Source organism: Neopelma chrysocephalum, unplaced genomic scaffold (assembly GCF_003984885.1).
Source record: "Neopelma chrysocephalum unplaced genomic scaffold, ASM398488v2 Primary Assembly neopelma1_44, whole genome shotgun sequence".
Lineage (NCBI taxonomy): Eukaryota > Metazoa > Chordata > Aves > Passeriformes > Pipridae > Neopelma > Neopelma chrysocephalum.
The window spans coordinates 8,604,092-8,621,277 of record NW_020897703.1 but is presented as its reverse complement, the minus strand read 5'-3'; the positions used below and the strand labels follow the sequence as shown (position 1 = coordinate 8,621,277).

The following is a 17,186-nucleotide window of genomic DNA, read 5'->3' as shown; positions in this document are numbered from 1 at the left end:
GATTGGATCTGTGCACTAGATAGTCTGAAACAGTGCTTTGGAAATTGGCAGCCAGAGTTCCATCCAGAGGGCAGGAAATGTGTGAACAAAACCCAGCCCAAGTTATCAAGCAAAACCCCAAGCCAGCACGGGTCCTTGGATATTGAGTAGCTGGCACTTCATTTAAAGAAAAATCGTTTTACAGGTGAAGGGAGACACTTTGAGAGCAGTCTGTTGTAGATCATGGCAAAATCTGGCAAGCAAAACCAATATCAGCAGGATTTCACAGTTGAAAATCCATGTGAATGGCTTTTTGCTTGGATCTAGGTGCTAGTGAATTGTTGTATATACCCACATATCACCAAGTTATGGTCCCTCATTTAGCATTTTTGCTATGAATTTTGGTTCAGTTTGAGATACTGTGCTTTAAGGAAAAGGGATGTTTGTTTACTGAGAACTGAGATGTCTTCAGTATGGAAAGAGTGTGTTTTTAGCAGCATGGTATGGTCACAGTCCCTTTGCTTTGCTTTTTGAAGGAGGTAATAGTGATACGCTCTTGAACAGAACTCAACCACCCAACACAATAGCCGGGACAAAACAAGTAGAAAAAAGGATGCTAACAATCCTTCCTCTAAAGATCCTCAAACAGCAAACACATTTTACAACTATACATTCAGCAATTAAAGATTTCCAGACTCGGTTAAAAGCTTTGAGGATCCCAGCAGCCGTGCTCAGAAAACCCATGCGACTTCTCTGCGCATAGACTTCTGGCAGTCTTCTAATTAGCTTTGTAGGAGTTTCTGAAGGCATCTGGGTTTCTCACTGACGAGGGAATTAGGCTGAATTTAGGCTGCCTGAACATACCAGTGCCGGTTTTGAGCATTTTCTGTACGGATGCCTTTACCACATGCCATGCTGCAGCCCCCTCTGGAATGGCCAGTGGGAGCAGCTCGGTGGTGCAGGCTGTGCTGCGGTACTGACTGCACCACACTGGATGGCAGAAAGCACAGAGCAGATCAGTTTGCAATGAAAGGGAATTTAAAAAAAAAAAAAAAAGGCAAATTCAATTAGTCAGTTGAAATTGAGTTGGGGTTTACACTTGATTTTTTAGGCCCAGATCCATCAGAGCACTTAAGCACCTGCTTTACCTTGAATTTAGCTTTTCGATATTAGTCATTTGCTCAGCTATCAGAGGCCTCCAGGAAACCTGGGCTTAAACGGGCGTTGTAAAGCATGGAGGACGGATGGCAGACAGGCAGTAGTACTTGGACAAACTTCATTTTTTTCACTCTCTGCACTTTATGTGGTTTAAATAATGCCTGCTTAATGCTGTGCTTTTTGTTAAATACCTTGTAAATAGTGTCAAGAAAAGTTATTTAATGAATAATCTGACTTTTTCTTTGAAAAGACTCGTTAGTAGTCTTAACCTGGAATCTCTTTAGTCTTATTGAGGGGAATAACAACCTTAGTGTCATTTTGGTTTGATTTCTTTGTATGAAGGCGTAACAACTCTCCCTTCTCTCTTGTCACCAAACATCTGAAGCAAGCTCTATTATTGAGAGATTACTGTCATAGTACTTGGTTTTACAGAGATTTCATCAGAAACATTTTAGTTTTAATGGACAATGGAAAATTTTCAGCTGTCCATTATTACACTTCTTTGTACACAGTCTAAAAATATAAATTGAAATTATAATTACATCTGTAATTCTGGGTCCCAGCTGAGATCACTTTAATCGCAATGTAAGGGAAAAAAATCAATACAGAACCTTTAACCCTTGTCTTTTCCTCCTTAGACATTTTCAGTTGTACTAGGTTATACCATGAGTTTTATAAGTTTTTCAAGGGACTTGAGTATACAGAGACAATTTTGCATCCTCAGAATGGTATTGCTGCTTTGTGCTTTTCTAACTTAAAAACTGTAGTGATGTTCTTGAGTAATGGTTTATATTGTAGCTGCTTAATACAATGTGAAGTTTCTTCCTTTTACTTTTGGATCATTAAAAAGAGGGGCCTTTGAAATGTTGTAAAGTTCTTTTAAAGAAAATCCTATTTTACTGGAAGTTGAGTTGCACATATCTTTTTTTAAGAGGAACCCAAGTCAGCATTAAAGATTTAACAATGAGATTTGGAAAAGACATCATTCTCAACTCTCCACAGGCTCTCTCTACTATATTGTGCTTTATGCCTCTGGGTTTCAACTAGTACGTCTGTCAAGGTTAAATATTACCTTATTTGGGGGTTTTGTATCAACATTTGCAAGTACACAAGTGCCATCAAGTGTTTTGTGTTTCTGAAACCTGCACCTTTCTGCAAACCTGGACTTAGACTAATAGTTGCTTTGGTTTGAGTTAGCATCTGAGGAGGAAAGGAGAGATTGTTTTGTGCTGTAAGACCTGTGCAAACTATTAATTGTCCACTAATTGCAACTTCCTCTGAAACATCTGGTTCTGGTAATAGTCATGGATGTGATGCTGCAGATTAGGGCACACTCCACTACATTGCCCCAGTTGCCATGCTGTAAATATGTAAAATAAGTAAATGTAAAATCCATGTAGCAGAGATGTGCTGTTCACCTCGTAAAATGTCTCATTTCTTAGTAATTGCATATATTTTCCCTTTTTGTAGATCATGGGCACTCAAAAAGTAAAAAATAAATTAACAGCATTTTCATCAGTCTTCTTTTCTGGCTACCTGAAAGACACAATTGAAAAGGAATGTTTCCATGTGGAGTGAGGCATTTCAGCAACCCACATCTAGCACCCAAGCTATTTATTTGAGGTCTAAGGCTGTCAGGCCTTAACTTCCTGACTTCATTCCAGGATACAGATGTCTCATTCTCTCCCTGCCCTTTCCTCCCCTTTCAGATACCATTCTCCTATACAAGAGCCTAATCCAATGATCATTGAAATGCTTCCATTGACATCCAGAGGCTTTGGCTGAGGCCGGATGAGTCTGGGGCACGAAGTTCCTCATTGCATCAAAGTTATTCCCTCTTCTCAGTGTGGTATCTATGCAGAGCACAGATCTCTTTCTATCTTTACTTCCCCCTGCAAAGTATCTTGATGTTTTTTTATGAACATACCACTTCAAGTCTATCACATCACACAATCTGAAAATACTTAGAGTGATATTATAGTAGTGACCTTTATTGTTCATTAGTGAATCAGCAGCCGAGCTTACTGTGGCTTTAAATGAGCTATATAAATTGGTTGTTATTTTCAATTATGATTCCCTTGATTTGAACATACTAGAGCAAAGATAATTGATTGATTCATTATGTAAAAGATTGTTTCAAGTTAAGAGGGTGGTTTTATTTAAAAAGTTTTCCCCCAGCCAAATTGAGACATGCTGTCTGGAATCTTAGCCAGGTTCTTGCCAGGTTCATATCAGGAAGCACTATTGCTTCTCTTTTTCTCACCATAGTAGCCTTCCTGGGTGGAGTAGGGATGCCTCTCTGATTATGGTGCTGCTGATTGTAATGTCAGCTGAAGATGCTGACAGTATCGTGTCTTGCACATAAGACTCTACTGCACATGGTAGTCTTTGATACATGCTGTATGTAAACATTCAAAAGAAACTAAAACCATACCAGGTGGTGCTGTCCAAAGCCTCTCTTTATCTCAGTGCTGGCTTGCCCCTGTGTTCCAACTGCTGTGCTGTCACCTCTGCAAGGTATCACTAAGTCCCAGCTGTTGGCATTGCTTTGCCAAGGACGCAGTGTTTTGTCTTTAAAGCGTGTTTTTTCCATCTTCTGCTGTGTGTTCCGCTTTCAGCTTCAGGATCCTGATGTCTTCTGTTCTAGGTACATGACTAAGCTGATTGAACTGTTGCAACAGGCTGCACTTGCTCTCTCTAAATGGTTGTTGTGCTCTAAGGACTTTGCTGTTGCAAATTTTATCTTGTCATCTGTCATGCAGCACAGTGTGCAGATGGCACAGAAGAAATTTGTCTAGAAGCTACATATCTTGTTTGTTACAAGTGTTAGAGGGGATGCATGTGGATCTGGAATATTGACGATTGCACCAGTTTCCAAAGACCGTGCTAGTAAGTCCTTCTGGGTGCATGGTGCTGCCCCAGACCAGGAATGCATGGAAGACAATCACATAGATCTGATGATGTCTTATTCATCTTGGACTGCTTGCTGGCATTGCCAGGGCTGGTGCTGCTGTGGAAGAAAGCAAAGAAGAGAACAGTAGCCAGGCCAGGAGGAGATAGTGGTAAAAAACGTGGTGTGTGCCATGGGCTCCAGGAATCTAAACCTAGGCCTTGCTGAGGGAAGCAGAGAAGACAGTGGTGGATGTGGCATCTTGTCCTGTTCTCATGTCCACCCATCTCCAGCCGTGGTCTAACATGACCTCTGACTTTCAGATTTGCTTAAAGAAACAAACTCCTGCAAATGAAAAAGGGAAGAACTGAGCCCAGAAGTGTATGAAAGTCATCAGTTACATTGTCTTAATCTGTGAATGGAATATATGACTTGTGTATATTTGTAGGCATTAAAGCTAGTACCATGTCTATGAGTAAAAACTCTACCTGTGCCCATAAAGAGGTTTGGAGCTGTACTGTGCGTTTCCTCTGTGGTTCAAGTCTCAAAGGAACCTTACAGTGATGTATTTGGTAGTGGTGGTGTGTCTCATTCAAGCACTGCTATTCTGCAGGGTATGTTGAGGGGGTGTTTGCTGATTCACGTCTGTGTCTCACTTCTCCAGAATCTGCTTCTGCTCCCAGGATCTGGTATGCTAAACTCTCCTCATCTGAGCAAGTCAACAGCCGGTCCCAGGCTGCCGCCTCAGAGAATGGCAGGGACTTTGTAAATAAAGGAAACAATTGAATGATAAGTTCACACTTCAGCACACTGCTTAACAACCTGATAACAGTTAATTACATACAGTATTTTTAAATGCAGCAAGGGGCAGATAACTCGTGCAGGGGTGGAGCACAGGCCCTTGGGCCTCACGACTGAAGGTTAACCTCTTACTCCCCATGTCCCTGAAGAGGGTGGTGGTTTGCAGCTCCAAATCTCAGCAGCTTTGAACATTTACTGGCTAGCAGGAGTCGGAGTCATCCACATAAAGTTTCCTCAGCCACAGGGGGGAAGCTGTGCTCTGTCCCACAACTTGTAGGTCCCGCTTTGAGAGCTTTGAGCAGGCAGAAAATGCATGGTAGTAAAACAAGGATTGTCTCCACTACAGGCAGCAGGTAGAGCATATCCAGTCAGGAGTCTCTCTGCTCACTGCAGCTGCACTGCTGTTCGTGTAACTGTAGAAGCTCTGAAGGAAGAAGCCAGCATAAACACAGCTGGAATGGGCGGCAGTCGCGAGGCGCTTGCGGCCGTCTGCAAGTCACAGCAGCTGCAGTCAGAGCTACTGCTCTCTGGGCACCGGGTGGGACGTTTCCGTCTCTCCTAGCCCGGTGGGATTGAGGGTTTGACCCTTGTTATTTAAAGCTCAACTTCAGGACATCTGCTGTCAGAGCACCCGCAAAGTTTGTGACTTAATGCAAGTCTAATTAACTGATTTGCCTATCCAAATCTGGAGATTTACACACTTCTATAGAGGCAGCTGTAAAGTTATAACTTCAGCCGTTTATCATGCCCTGAGCCTTTAAATCTCAATTATGAAAGGTGGTGTTTAATGGCTGGCTGGAAAATGGTTGGTTACCTGAGTGTTAATGGAGTGCGACAAGCCAGGAAATGTATAATCTAATGCCTGTGTAGAAATGAACAGTGCTAACAAAAGAGAATATAGAGATGGAGGATGTACTTGCAGATTGTTTGTGCTGTATAGGAGCAAATCAGTACATGAGCAGTAGGGGAACAATGGGGACTGAAATACTGTCTGAAGAAAGAAATAAGAGCTGCTTGGTTTTAGGGTCCCTGTAGCCCCCAAAAAGTAGCCATTCTTCTCCTCTGGATCTTGAGCTTTGCCTTTGTTGCACAGGGGAAAAAGGGAATGACACATCTCAGTGAGTTTAATAGAATGTCTGGACCAGAAAGAAACAAAATGAAGGAAAAAATAATCAGCTACAATCAGTTTCAAAAATAATTTTCCTTTTTTTATTGAAGCATGGGTTTACTACTCAGTTTGTGCCATTGGAAGCAGAGTTGACAGCCATGCTTTATCATGCCAATGGGAGAAAAATGCTGCAAGGAATGCTTTAATTTAAATGAGAGATGCTCTAAGAAAAAAAAAGCCTAAAAGCTAGGTAATAATATTAATAACCACTCCTTACAGGTTTTTACTAGCCCACTAAAGATCACGCAGCATGTTAAGGTCCCAGCGGCTGAATAAAGACCTGGGCCCAGGTTGTTATGACTTAGAAAGATTCTTTTAATGATTTCTGCTATTTGTTGAAAATCATTTGAACAGCACAGCTGAATGGTCACCATGCTTTAAATTTATTTCACATGAAAAATGAGATCAGGGTAGAATTTGGGTCTAAGTATCTCTGAAAGCACTTCACAAAACCAGTGTGGATAGCAGTAGTGCTGTGAATGGATAGGTGAAGGGTGGAGGCTTCCCTGCTCAGGAGAAGCTGTTCTGGAGTGGGATTGATTCCTTCTGAAGAGGGATTTTGACTATGGCAACAGAATTTCTCTTAAATCAAATTAAAAGCTCCTGTACCACCACAGGACCTTTAATTTTTACTCTGATAGCCTTCAAAAAAGCAGAGACCTGCAGTTGGGGTTAGGATGAGGCAGAGATCAAGATAGTATTTCTGGCTGTTGTGCTGCTGCTGCACTGAGGCCCGTGTTGGGGTCTTGCCTCTGCATCTCACTCCCTTCTCACTGCCTGCTCTTGAAGGAAGTAGCTGGCTTTTTTTCTCATGGCATGCAGAGCAGCAGGGTCCTCATCTTTTTTGGAGCTGCTACACAGTAACACAGTACAAATATTACCATAGCACAGTTTTCACTTCAGCATCTCACCCCAATGGTAGCAGTCCCCCATGCATTCAGTAAATTTTTGTATTAGTTTGAGTTTGCATTGAAATGCAAAATTCAACTGAGAAACCTAAACATTTGCTTCTTTTGCTGGCTTAAGAGGTATATGTCCTTTAAAAAGTTTTCTCCCCTCCAACGTAACTTGGCTGGCATCATCTCAGAAACATAACTCAAGACCAAAGGCCAAGAGCTCTTTTAGTCTATAGGAAGAGCTTTTGGCCCCCACTGATCTGCAAAACAAAAGACCAAAGGGACCTTAAAATCTCTGCCCGGTCTCTCCCCAACAGAGCATGGGGGTTTCTGAGCAACAAGCATGACTGCTTAGCATTGAGAGTAGGTTACCAATGCCAAGAGGTTAATGACTCACATGGTATTATGTTGTGTTGAATAATGAGTAACATATGAAATGACACGTTGTAATGACTCGCTACTTAAAGTACCAATCTACTTAAGATCCCTTTAAGCTTGAAGAGATCACAGAATAAGGATGTCTTGTTCAATAGGTGCTACTTTATTTTATGCCTCCTGGTAGAAGAGATGTACCATGCCTGAAAGCATATGAACAAAACAAGTGAGGAATTGAGTAGGAAGGATTATTGCACTAGTTGTTTTGAATGCTTATTGGGCATTTATAGAGAACCAGCTAGCACATTTTGGGTTTTGTTGCTGTTGATTCGAGGATTTTAATCCTGATTATCACAGTTCCTGTATTTGTAGGTTGGATTTAGGGAAGGAAAGAAAGGGGAGCTTTGCCTGCAGGATGGGATTATCAGAAGCTGGTCTGAGATCTGCTCTGGAAAATAAACTAATGCTGAAGCAAAGGAGCAATACTGTTTTATAGTTTTGTTGCTGATGGGAGGGAGTTTAATTAAATGGCACTCTAAATTCTGATGTTAGCCAATCTGTGACAGAGTTTGCTCCATTAAGGATTGAGAACAATCTATTTGCTTACAAGCAAAATAAGATGTTCATGCTGTGAAAAGAAGTCTTGCATAATCTTACAGTAAAGTTTTAAACCTGCAGACACTGTTTTCCTCGTTTGCAGTTGTTTCTTCAGTCTGTTTATCTGCAAGGAAAGCTAGTATCTGACTAAACTTTATGCTTGGTCCTAGGTGTAAAAGCAAGTGTAACATCTAAATGTCTCCAATTGCTAAAAACTGCTCAGGGAGCAGCTGGGGCCCAACAACTCTCAAATGTGGCCCTCTGCAAACAATAAAGGACTTAGTTCTCCAGCTGCTTTAAGGCCAGACTTCAACTAGAGTAAACATATCTATGCACTTACCTGCTGGGATTGTGGTGCTTTAGCTGTTTGTTTCGAAATATTTCAAGCTGTATTACTGGAGAGAGAGAGAAACTGTACATATAAACTCTTATGTTCAGGCCAGTTAGCACCACTGTTAAATTTTGCAAAACTGCATGCAAGGGAAGAGAATCAGGCCTGCCTGCATTGCATCTGAAATGTACTCTTGCTTGAATCTGAAACAAACTTATATGGATCCCTCCTTCTCCAAATCCAAACCAAATAGGAATTCTTTCAAAAGGGAAGAGAGATTTTTCCACTCTTACACCCACCACTCCCTCCCTCCTTCCCCCCCAGAAATGCAGGTCATGAAGTGATCATTATTTTTATGGGTCTACAAAGCCTATAGAAGTCAAAGCTATGTAATACACATTGCAGAGTGTTCTGCTAATCCAGTCCAACCACAGTCGTGCCTGGCCCAGGGATGAGGGTCTGGTAACTGGAAACCTGACACTGAAGGAATTCCAAACACAGTCCTCAAACTAAAAACAGCTCTCTCTGCATGGCATGTGCTACATGAGAGCCAGGGATTGTATTCATTTACGTTATCTGATTTTTTAGCCTTGTATTGTTGATAAAAGGACAGGAGAAGGAAACACCTCCACCAGCTCAGCCCATAAATAATCTGTGGATGTGTGTTTGAGGTTAGTATGACATTGCTAGACATCTGCTGCCTTCTGAGAGGTACAAGCCTCGCTCACAGACAGCAGCCACTGAGCACTTCCTTGTGCTGCAGGTTCTTCCCAGTGCTAAAACACCAAATTTCATTCCCAGTGGATTTTAAATGCAAACCCTTCATTGGCTGTGGGAAGTATTGGTCTGAAATGACAAAGAATATTTGTGACAGGAGTATCTCACTTATTGAGATACAAACTTCAATGAAGCTCAGTCATGCAGTGATTTTTTTATTTTTTGAAACCTGCAGTGATTTAAAATTTCCTTTATTTATTTATTTTACATTATATGCACATTAAATACTAAGCGACAGAAGTTCTTAGTGCCACTGACTACAAACAGCACTATGCGATCTTTAATACTGTATCTAGAGAGAGAGGAACTACATGGTCTTTTCAGCCAGTTGTTTTGAGTGTATGTTGAGAAGAGCTTTATAAAGACACAGTGTAATGTATTTGATACTGTAAGATTGTTTGCTTGCATAATTTAATTCTTACATCAGCTTCTCCTTTCTTCTTTAAAAGTAGATCCTCCTGGTTGAGAACAAACAGCATGCAATCACAGTGCATACAATAGAGTTCTTCAGTGAGAATTTGGACCCAGATAGGACCTTGTTGCTTTCTCCTGTTCTTTAATCACAGCCAGAGCTGCCTGATGCCATCACCCAGAGTCTCTGTATGTCTTGCTTAGACATGAAAGAGACTGCAGCCAAATGTGGGCTTTCCATTTGCCACTTTGTCTGTGGCTGTCTTTGAAGTTTATTTCAAGAAGTACTCCCTGACAAAGTAAGAAGACAGTTTTTCATGTGAGATTATATCCCTTGCAAAATATTCCCTCAGCAGCAAGGAGGAGACAGTGATGTAAGAAGAGAGCGTTCCCTTCCTTGCTTTTTACGAGGTACCAAGAGGGTGACCTCTGTGACTCTCCCTATAGAACAGAGGGAAGAAAAACTCTTTGTCATGATGAAATCCAACCCCCCAATGTGATGGGGCACAGCACGAACAGCTAGACCATCATTTTGCTTTCCTTTCGTTTTAGATAGCCCAAGCATGTGTCTCTCGGCTGATGTTAAAGGTGACCTGCAAATGGGGGTTATCCATGAAATGCAGTAAACCTGAAATTTAATTACTTTTTTCTGATTGTTTTTTGAAGCATGGGGTATTTAGGCCAGTCTACTGTGTAAGATTTTCTACAATTGAAGAATTACTGAAACAGGGGGTTAAAAAAAAAAAAAGGAACTGCAGAAAGCAAAAATTGTTTAGTTAGGTTTTTTGACCCTGTTTAACTTCAATGACTGAATAATATTTTGGGTTAAAGAAGGCTTCTTAAGTACTCCAAATCCTGTGGTTCAGTTTTAAATAAACCCAGAAGCTCTTAAAAATTCTGCAGCAAAACCAAAAAATACTAGATTTTATATTCTGTGCTTGGAAGATAAATAAAGCAGAGATAGAAAAACAAACTACTTTAGGCTTTACTTGTCATAGAGAAAATAACAACACGTTAATTTAACATCAGTCACAAGTTGCCTGCTTTATTTGGACAAGGCTACTTTGGCTCTTAATGCTCCAAATGGATTGCAGTTGTTACCTGGTGAATAATTTTAGACGATTAACCAGTAGAGCTGCTAACCAGCATATGAAATGATACAGTGAAACATATTTGCAACCACCTGTGTGTATGAACTGTAATTTCCCTACAGGGGAAGGTGAGATTTTGCTTCCTCACAATAAAACAAACGTTTTAGGGGGCACCTTGTCTGTGACATTTTTGAGGAGTACATTTTCACACTGCCCTACCAGTTTCACTCCTTTCTGGAACCTGGTGCTTCTTCCTCCCTTCCTGTCATTGCTTCTTTCAGCAGCAGCTTGTGCCTTTAGCTAGACCTGCATCCATAATGCACTTTCTAATAGGAGCCAGCAGAGCTGAGCTATCAGCAAAACCAGTTTTTGAGCTCTGGGATCAGTTACTTCCCAGGATGTTGTGCCATTAGTTGCACCGTATCCCCAGGTCAAACAACTGGCCAAAAATCTGGAAAACAGCTAACGGTCAGAGCAGCTCCTACCCAGCATGTCCTCTCAGAGGGCACGCTCCTGGCCTGGTCCTTTTGAGTGGTTGGACCTGCTTGACCCAATTTGTGGATTTTTGATCACTCCCCTGGGTCACTGATTTTCCACTTGAGGTTATTGGTTTGACCCCCACACTGTGGGTCACTTGGGAGGTGTGATATGCCCCTGTGAACTCTGAACTCATCAGGAGCCAACAAAAACAGTGAGAGAGGGGAGAAGGATTTCATTAGGGCCTCCTCAGAGGTGGTAGTGTCTGAGGAATGAAAAGGCGGGACTTGTTTCCTTGTTGCAGAAACAAGCACAGCATCTACAAGGGGCTGCCAAGTAGAAAGTGTTTGGTTTGAGTTGCTATGGCAATTTCTTTAAGGATAAACAACAGCATATACTTTTACACCATGGGCTATCAAGTGAAAAGGGTGTTGGTTCAGAGGAGCCCTGCTCTTCCTGCTGGAAACTGCCCCCAGTGTCCCAGACTTAACTGCTAATGGTGATAGCATTTCTATAGCCAGAGCTTGGTATCTGCAGCTGTTTCTTCTACCTTGAAAAGATTGACTTTCTTATGGTTAATTTGACACACTTGAGGAGGGAAGGGCTGTTTTTTCCTGTATTTTAAGACTTGTCACATAGAGGTTCATGGAGACTCCCCAGGCTGGTTGGTTGCACTGTGAGTAGCTCCCTAAGAATGGACTTGATCAGGCATGGCTGGTAGATGGGGAAGAATGAATCCTCAGGAAATAATTCATCACCAACGTGCTATGCTGGGTGTAAAAGGGAAGAAAAGTGTTGTCATTGTAGCTTGTGTATCTGCACACGTAACACCCACTGGGATCACTTGGGGAAGTGAGCTGGAGAGCGTGGTGCAGATATCTTTTGAGAAATTTCCCTCAGTCATGCTGCCCAGGGTCAGCCTTTTGGACAGTTACTAGTGCTTCCCAAAGTTTTACTCGTGCGAGAGTTCTGGTAATCATTGGTTAGATCACTGCTTCTATTACCCTTAAGACTGCTAAAAAAACTCACGTGCCTTCGGTCTTTCTCAGGTTTTTCTTGAGGTGGATTCAAGTCTGATCTCTGTGTATAACCTCTCCTTCCAGCTGCTAAGCCTTGTCTCTGGGGAAGACACTCGAGAATTATACCATCTATGGATGTTTCACCCTCAGAGAAGGGTAACTGGTCCTGAGAGTGAACAACTTGGATGTTTGTTTATTTTTTAAAGAAAGATTTTGCCCTTCCCACATATTCATCTGCAATATGTCTACACGACCACAGATGGTGTTAGCTGTAAGTGAACCAATGGTGGATTTAGTTTGGTAGGATAGGTAACAGTGATAGAGACCTGATGGCACAAGCTCAAGCAGCTTGGGTCCATTTTTCATGTCTGGCACACTTTGATTGCTCAGGCTTATCTTCATTGCACAGACCTAGGTCAAAGCAGCCTGAATGCACTACTCTCTGCACAGTAACAACTTCTGTGGCAGCAGTGTTGCGCTGATTCCTAGAACTGCAGCAGCTGAGCTTTCCTGGGAATTGCTCTTCTGGCTGGATGGCAGAACACATCCCTCTTTTTTCCTGCAGCTTCTTGTGTCAGTTGAGGCCTGAGCTGTGTACGGAAGGCTCAGTACGTGATGCTGGTAGGTCAGTCCTGTTCTCAACCATCATTTTGGTACCAATTAATCTTGAAATTGTTTTTTTAGAGTAATTCAACTTTGCAGTTAGAGCTCTGTGCAAAAGCTACCTGGCTTTTCAGGTAATGTGATTCACAAGAATTTGCTTGATTATAGCTGCTGATGAGAACATCTTATAAAACCTAATGTACAGGATTTTGAGCATTATCCTTATATTAAAAGGTGATAGATGTAAGTTTGACATTTGTTTCTGTTGGTGTGCTGCTTGACACAAAGCAGTTCCTACCGTTGCAGAGCCTTTTATGATTGGAAGTACATTTTTATGCACAGAGGAATTAAAGCTGAGTGTGATGGGACAGACTAGTGAAAAAGACTTCACGTAGAAATACGTGGAGCAGCTCTTTGGCCTTCTGTGGAAATTAGACTTTGTTGCAAGGCGTAGGTGTGTGAGCAGCGACAGCAGTTGTCTCAATACATGCAGTTAAGAGTGGTTCAGTATCTCAGAGGGTGGCTTCAGGCCCTTCAGCACTTTGTCTGGACTGTCTCACCAGGAGGTGTGGAGGGGGGAAGCTGGGAGTGCCTGTCTTTTATAATGTTCTGTTTTTAAAGCAGAAAGTCTCTGGGGAGCATAGAGTCCTAAAAGTCCAAGGCCTGGAATGCTTCCTTTTGCTCTTTCGATTTTAAACAGGAAACATTTGCATTAAGCTATTCCAGGAGGAGAATTGTAGGTTCATTTCAAGGCAGATAATGTTTGTTCATTGCCTGTGTCCATGATTTACCCCATGGGCTTAAATGAGTGCAGCAGAAAACCACATGTTTTGTTTTACTACATGCTAAACAAGTTCCAGCAGAGTCTGGAAGCCCAGATTAGAAAGGAGGAGCATGCTTGTAAAATCTCTGTGTGAACAAGAGAGTCATTGACAAATTTAAACACCTGATCTGCTGTACCAGAATGACTTTTTTCATCATCTATGCAAAGAATATTAAACAGTTGATGAGTTCAGTACCAAAGGCACAGAGCAGGTGTAATTGATTTATACTTTCAGCCCCTGTTTTGGGTCAAAACCCTGTTGTCTTCCTTCAGCTCTCAATGGGAGGCTTTGCCCAAAGTGCAAAGACATTTGCAGTCAGACAGGCAAAAATTCCTAATTGAGATGAACTTTTGGGGATGCTCTGGTAGCATGTCTGTGAGAACAATTATTTTTGCCATTTTAAAGGTATCACAAGGTAAGTTGTACTAGGAAAAAATATCAATGCTTCATTAGTGCAAATTATGAAATTAAGATACAGAGAGGGCTCCATGGCACATCCTCAGGGATGACATGTTCACGTGTTGCTTTTCACGTGAAATAGAGGCTATCAGATCCATACCGATGCAGACAAGTTACAGGGCTGTTGTAATAGCAGGCCTTCTATATCACAGGTTTTTTGAAACCCCATTGGCAGCTTGCCCATTAAACACAGGTATTTTAGCCTGACATCCATAGTGTTTCTTCCAGGACTTCCAGTTTTTCCAACTATGATGCTTGGAAAGTTTTACAGTCTGACATGTTAGGAGAGAATAGTGGGAAATGGCTTGGAAAGCGCGAATATTTGTGCATGTAAAGCTTATGGGATTTGCAGACTTGCAGACCCAATTCATCTGTTTATCCTCAGGCTAGATAAGATTCAGTCAAACATGCATTGTTTAAAGGGGCTTTGTTTCCATTATGGCAAATGGATCACAGGAGACTGACTTTGGGAGCTGAAGGGCTTCAGTGCTCCCCCATTGTAAAAGGGCTGTGATGTGCGCTGGACCCTTCCTCCAGTGTCCTGCATGTTACTGACTTTTGTAGCGTGCAGGTGGGAGGCTTGTTATCCTTCAGAAGTTCTTTTGATTCATCAGGACCTGTCATGCTTGAGGTGGCATTTCCTTTCCCAAAGTAAACATAGATTGTAAGTACAATAATGTATCACTGGCCTAGTAGACTGCCTTTTTATGTGCTTTATTATGTTTTTTCCTCCTCAGGCGTGGACCTGCAGAGCCACTAGAATATTTAACAGGACCACGAGTAACATACAAAGAGAGAGATCTTCCCTACTACCAAGGAGGACAGCCTGTTATCCACCCATCTAAGGGGAACCACATCCGCGTGCCAGACACAAGAGTGGCAGAATTGAGGTACCCCCAGTATTACCCAGCCCAGCCCATCACAAACCAGCATAAAGGACCCCTCCGTCAGGACGTGCCACCTTCCCCTCCTCAGTCCCACCGAGCACCAGCTTATCATGAAATTGTCCGACACCGTGGGACCAGTCCAGACCAGTACCAGTACAGGCAACAGGATCCCAGGCAGAAGAACCCCATGACTGCAGCTGTATAGCCATGCACTGGACTCACCAGCACAGCCCAGGAGGAGTCCCGTCGGACATCATCCTTGTAGAGTTGTTCCCAAGCATAGCTGCCTGTAAGAATGGCACACGAGACCTGGAGTCGTTCTTACTGAGCTGGGCTCAGCGTAGGTGCTTTCTAACAGGCGAACTAAAAGCCACGTGAGGTACGAAGTGTTTTGAGTATGTGAGGTACCAGACAGTTGTGTGTTTTTTAATTCCCTTTAGAAATAGAAAGTGGCTGCTGGAAATGAAACACAACACTAAATACACCTCAGGGCTATTTACCGAATCCAGTTACACCTATACAGTACATAGCTGTCTGTGCAAGGGCAGCAGAGTCACCGGAGTTTACTTCAGAGCGCTGTTGTAGAGCCTTTAAAGTGAGAACACAGCATGCAGTATGGACTTCATGTGGAGCTGGGGATCTTGTGTAATCCAGTGTGTGATCATGAGTTGACAAGGGACTACCACAGAGGTAGTGGCCACATTCCAGCAGCTCTGTGCTTTAAGGAAGCTGCAGTTCCAGATTTATCATCTGGTCTCTGTCTTCCTCTTTCTTTTTGGTGGTGGCAGCATTTATCTTGTAGCCTTTATTTTTTGCAGTTTGTGTATCAAGAGTCTCCTCTTATTGCACCTGCTGCATTTGGAGTAAGACGAAAAGCTTTATTCTCTATGCTTGGGCAGGCTCACAGAGGACAGGCAGCCAGTCAGCCACCTGAGAACTGTGTCTCTGTGTGTGTGTGTGCTTGTGAATGTTACTTAGTTATATAGTGTGCAGTCTTTAAATGTAAACCCTGGAGATCAGATCCTCAGCTCCTGTGTGTTGTTGTTGGGGTTTCAGTGGAGCTGGCCTGTAAGAAGTGGCTGAGGAGGTGACTGTGGGCAGGAACTCCATAATTCATCTTAAGTTACTATATCTTAAGCATCTTAAAGTGCTGCCTTGGCTCCATCAGGGCAGCCCCTTCCCGGCCCTCTCCGGCCAGTGTTCCAGCAAAGTGCCTGCCAGCAGCGTGCTGTGCCCTGGCTGCTGCTGCCACAGGAAGGCACCTGTTGGTGTGGGGCCACCCTCAGTCCAAAAGTGAAGCTCAGCCTCTGGCAACACCTGGCCCTGCCGTGCCAAGTGCCAAACTACAAGTTCCTGCAGCCAGCAGCCATCAGGTCAGTGGGGGAAGGGGCTTTTCACAGCAAGGGGTGAAGGAAAATACAAGAAAAGCAACTCCTTCAAGACCCTGGGGCCCAGCAGGAAGAGGAGAGAATAGCTGTTTGTAGCAAGTTATTTGCAGCAGTGCATAGGAAGAGAGAAGGTGAGGGTGGGGAGAGGGCACCAGCAGGACAGCAGAGCCAGGTAGGGGGACAGGGCATCAGGGTACATGCCTGACTCTTTGCCCCACACAGCTTGAGCTTGCTCTGCAGCCAGCCAACCTGGGAAGAGGTCAGAAATGCATGTCCCAGCCACAGGGACGTGTGCAACCTGGCCCAAGAGGGCTGTGAATGCTTAAGAGATCTCTCTCAAGGATTTTGTCACAGGGAAACCATGCAGTCATGTGACCTAGAAATATATTATTTCCAAGTGTCCTTAATTCCTCGACTTCTGCCTTTTGGGAGTGTTACTAAACCATTGGGCCTCCTCTCCTCATCAGGAAAAGACTGTGACCTGGCCAAGGATTAAGCATAAGGATTTCTTTGATGTCTTTTTGACACCTTTGGTATGCAACAGATTAAATCACATAGGTAATTTCCCGGGTATTAAATATCACCAGGAAGGTTTGTCCTGCTAGGAGTGTCTCCCACCAGCAGGTAGTGACCCTGATGAAAAGCACCATTTAATCCCAGCCCACGTTTCTTCTCCACTGCTGATGCTGGTGAGAGACTGGCATAACCCTGAGGCATGGGGAGTACTTGCAGCTGCCTGGCCAGCAGGCTCTAGCGTGTGCATTGACACCAACCCCTACCCACCAGCCGGGCTGGGAAGCAGCGGAGAGGAGACAGCTTTCGAGTGGGGGGGAGCGTGATTCAGAGAGAGGGCTGGACTCCCTGGGGTAGGGGCAGGCACAGTTTTAAACCCAGTCAGGAGGAAGTTTTGGTGGGAGTGGGAGAGGGAGAGGAATACAACCGATTATGAAGCAAGTGCGTTTGGTTCTTGTTCCATTTCTTTCTGCCCTCTTCCCTAGTAATGTAGGAGGGAAAAACCTCTGGAGGGAGTGTTGGATGAAAAGCTGAATGTCTCT

At 43.2% G+C, this 17,186-nt stretch overlaps 1 protein-coding gene across 1 annotated transcript in view; it reads left to right on the top strand.

The window, feature by feature from the left end:
* The window catches only part of PARD3B (par-3 family cell polarity regulator beta), a 371,997-nt gene extending 355,117 nt beyond the window's left edge, over positions 1 to 16,880 (top strand). The window contains exon 23 of the mRNA XM_027677893.1: positions 14,594 to 16,880. Coding sequence (XP_027533694.1) covers positions 14,594 to 14,948 — 355 coding nt within the window. The 3' untranslated portion in view covers positions 14,949 to 16,880. The remainder of the gene's footprint in view (positions 1 to 14,593) is intronic.
* The last annotated feature ends 306 nt before the right edge of the window (positions 16,881 to 17,186 follow it).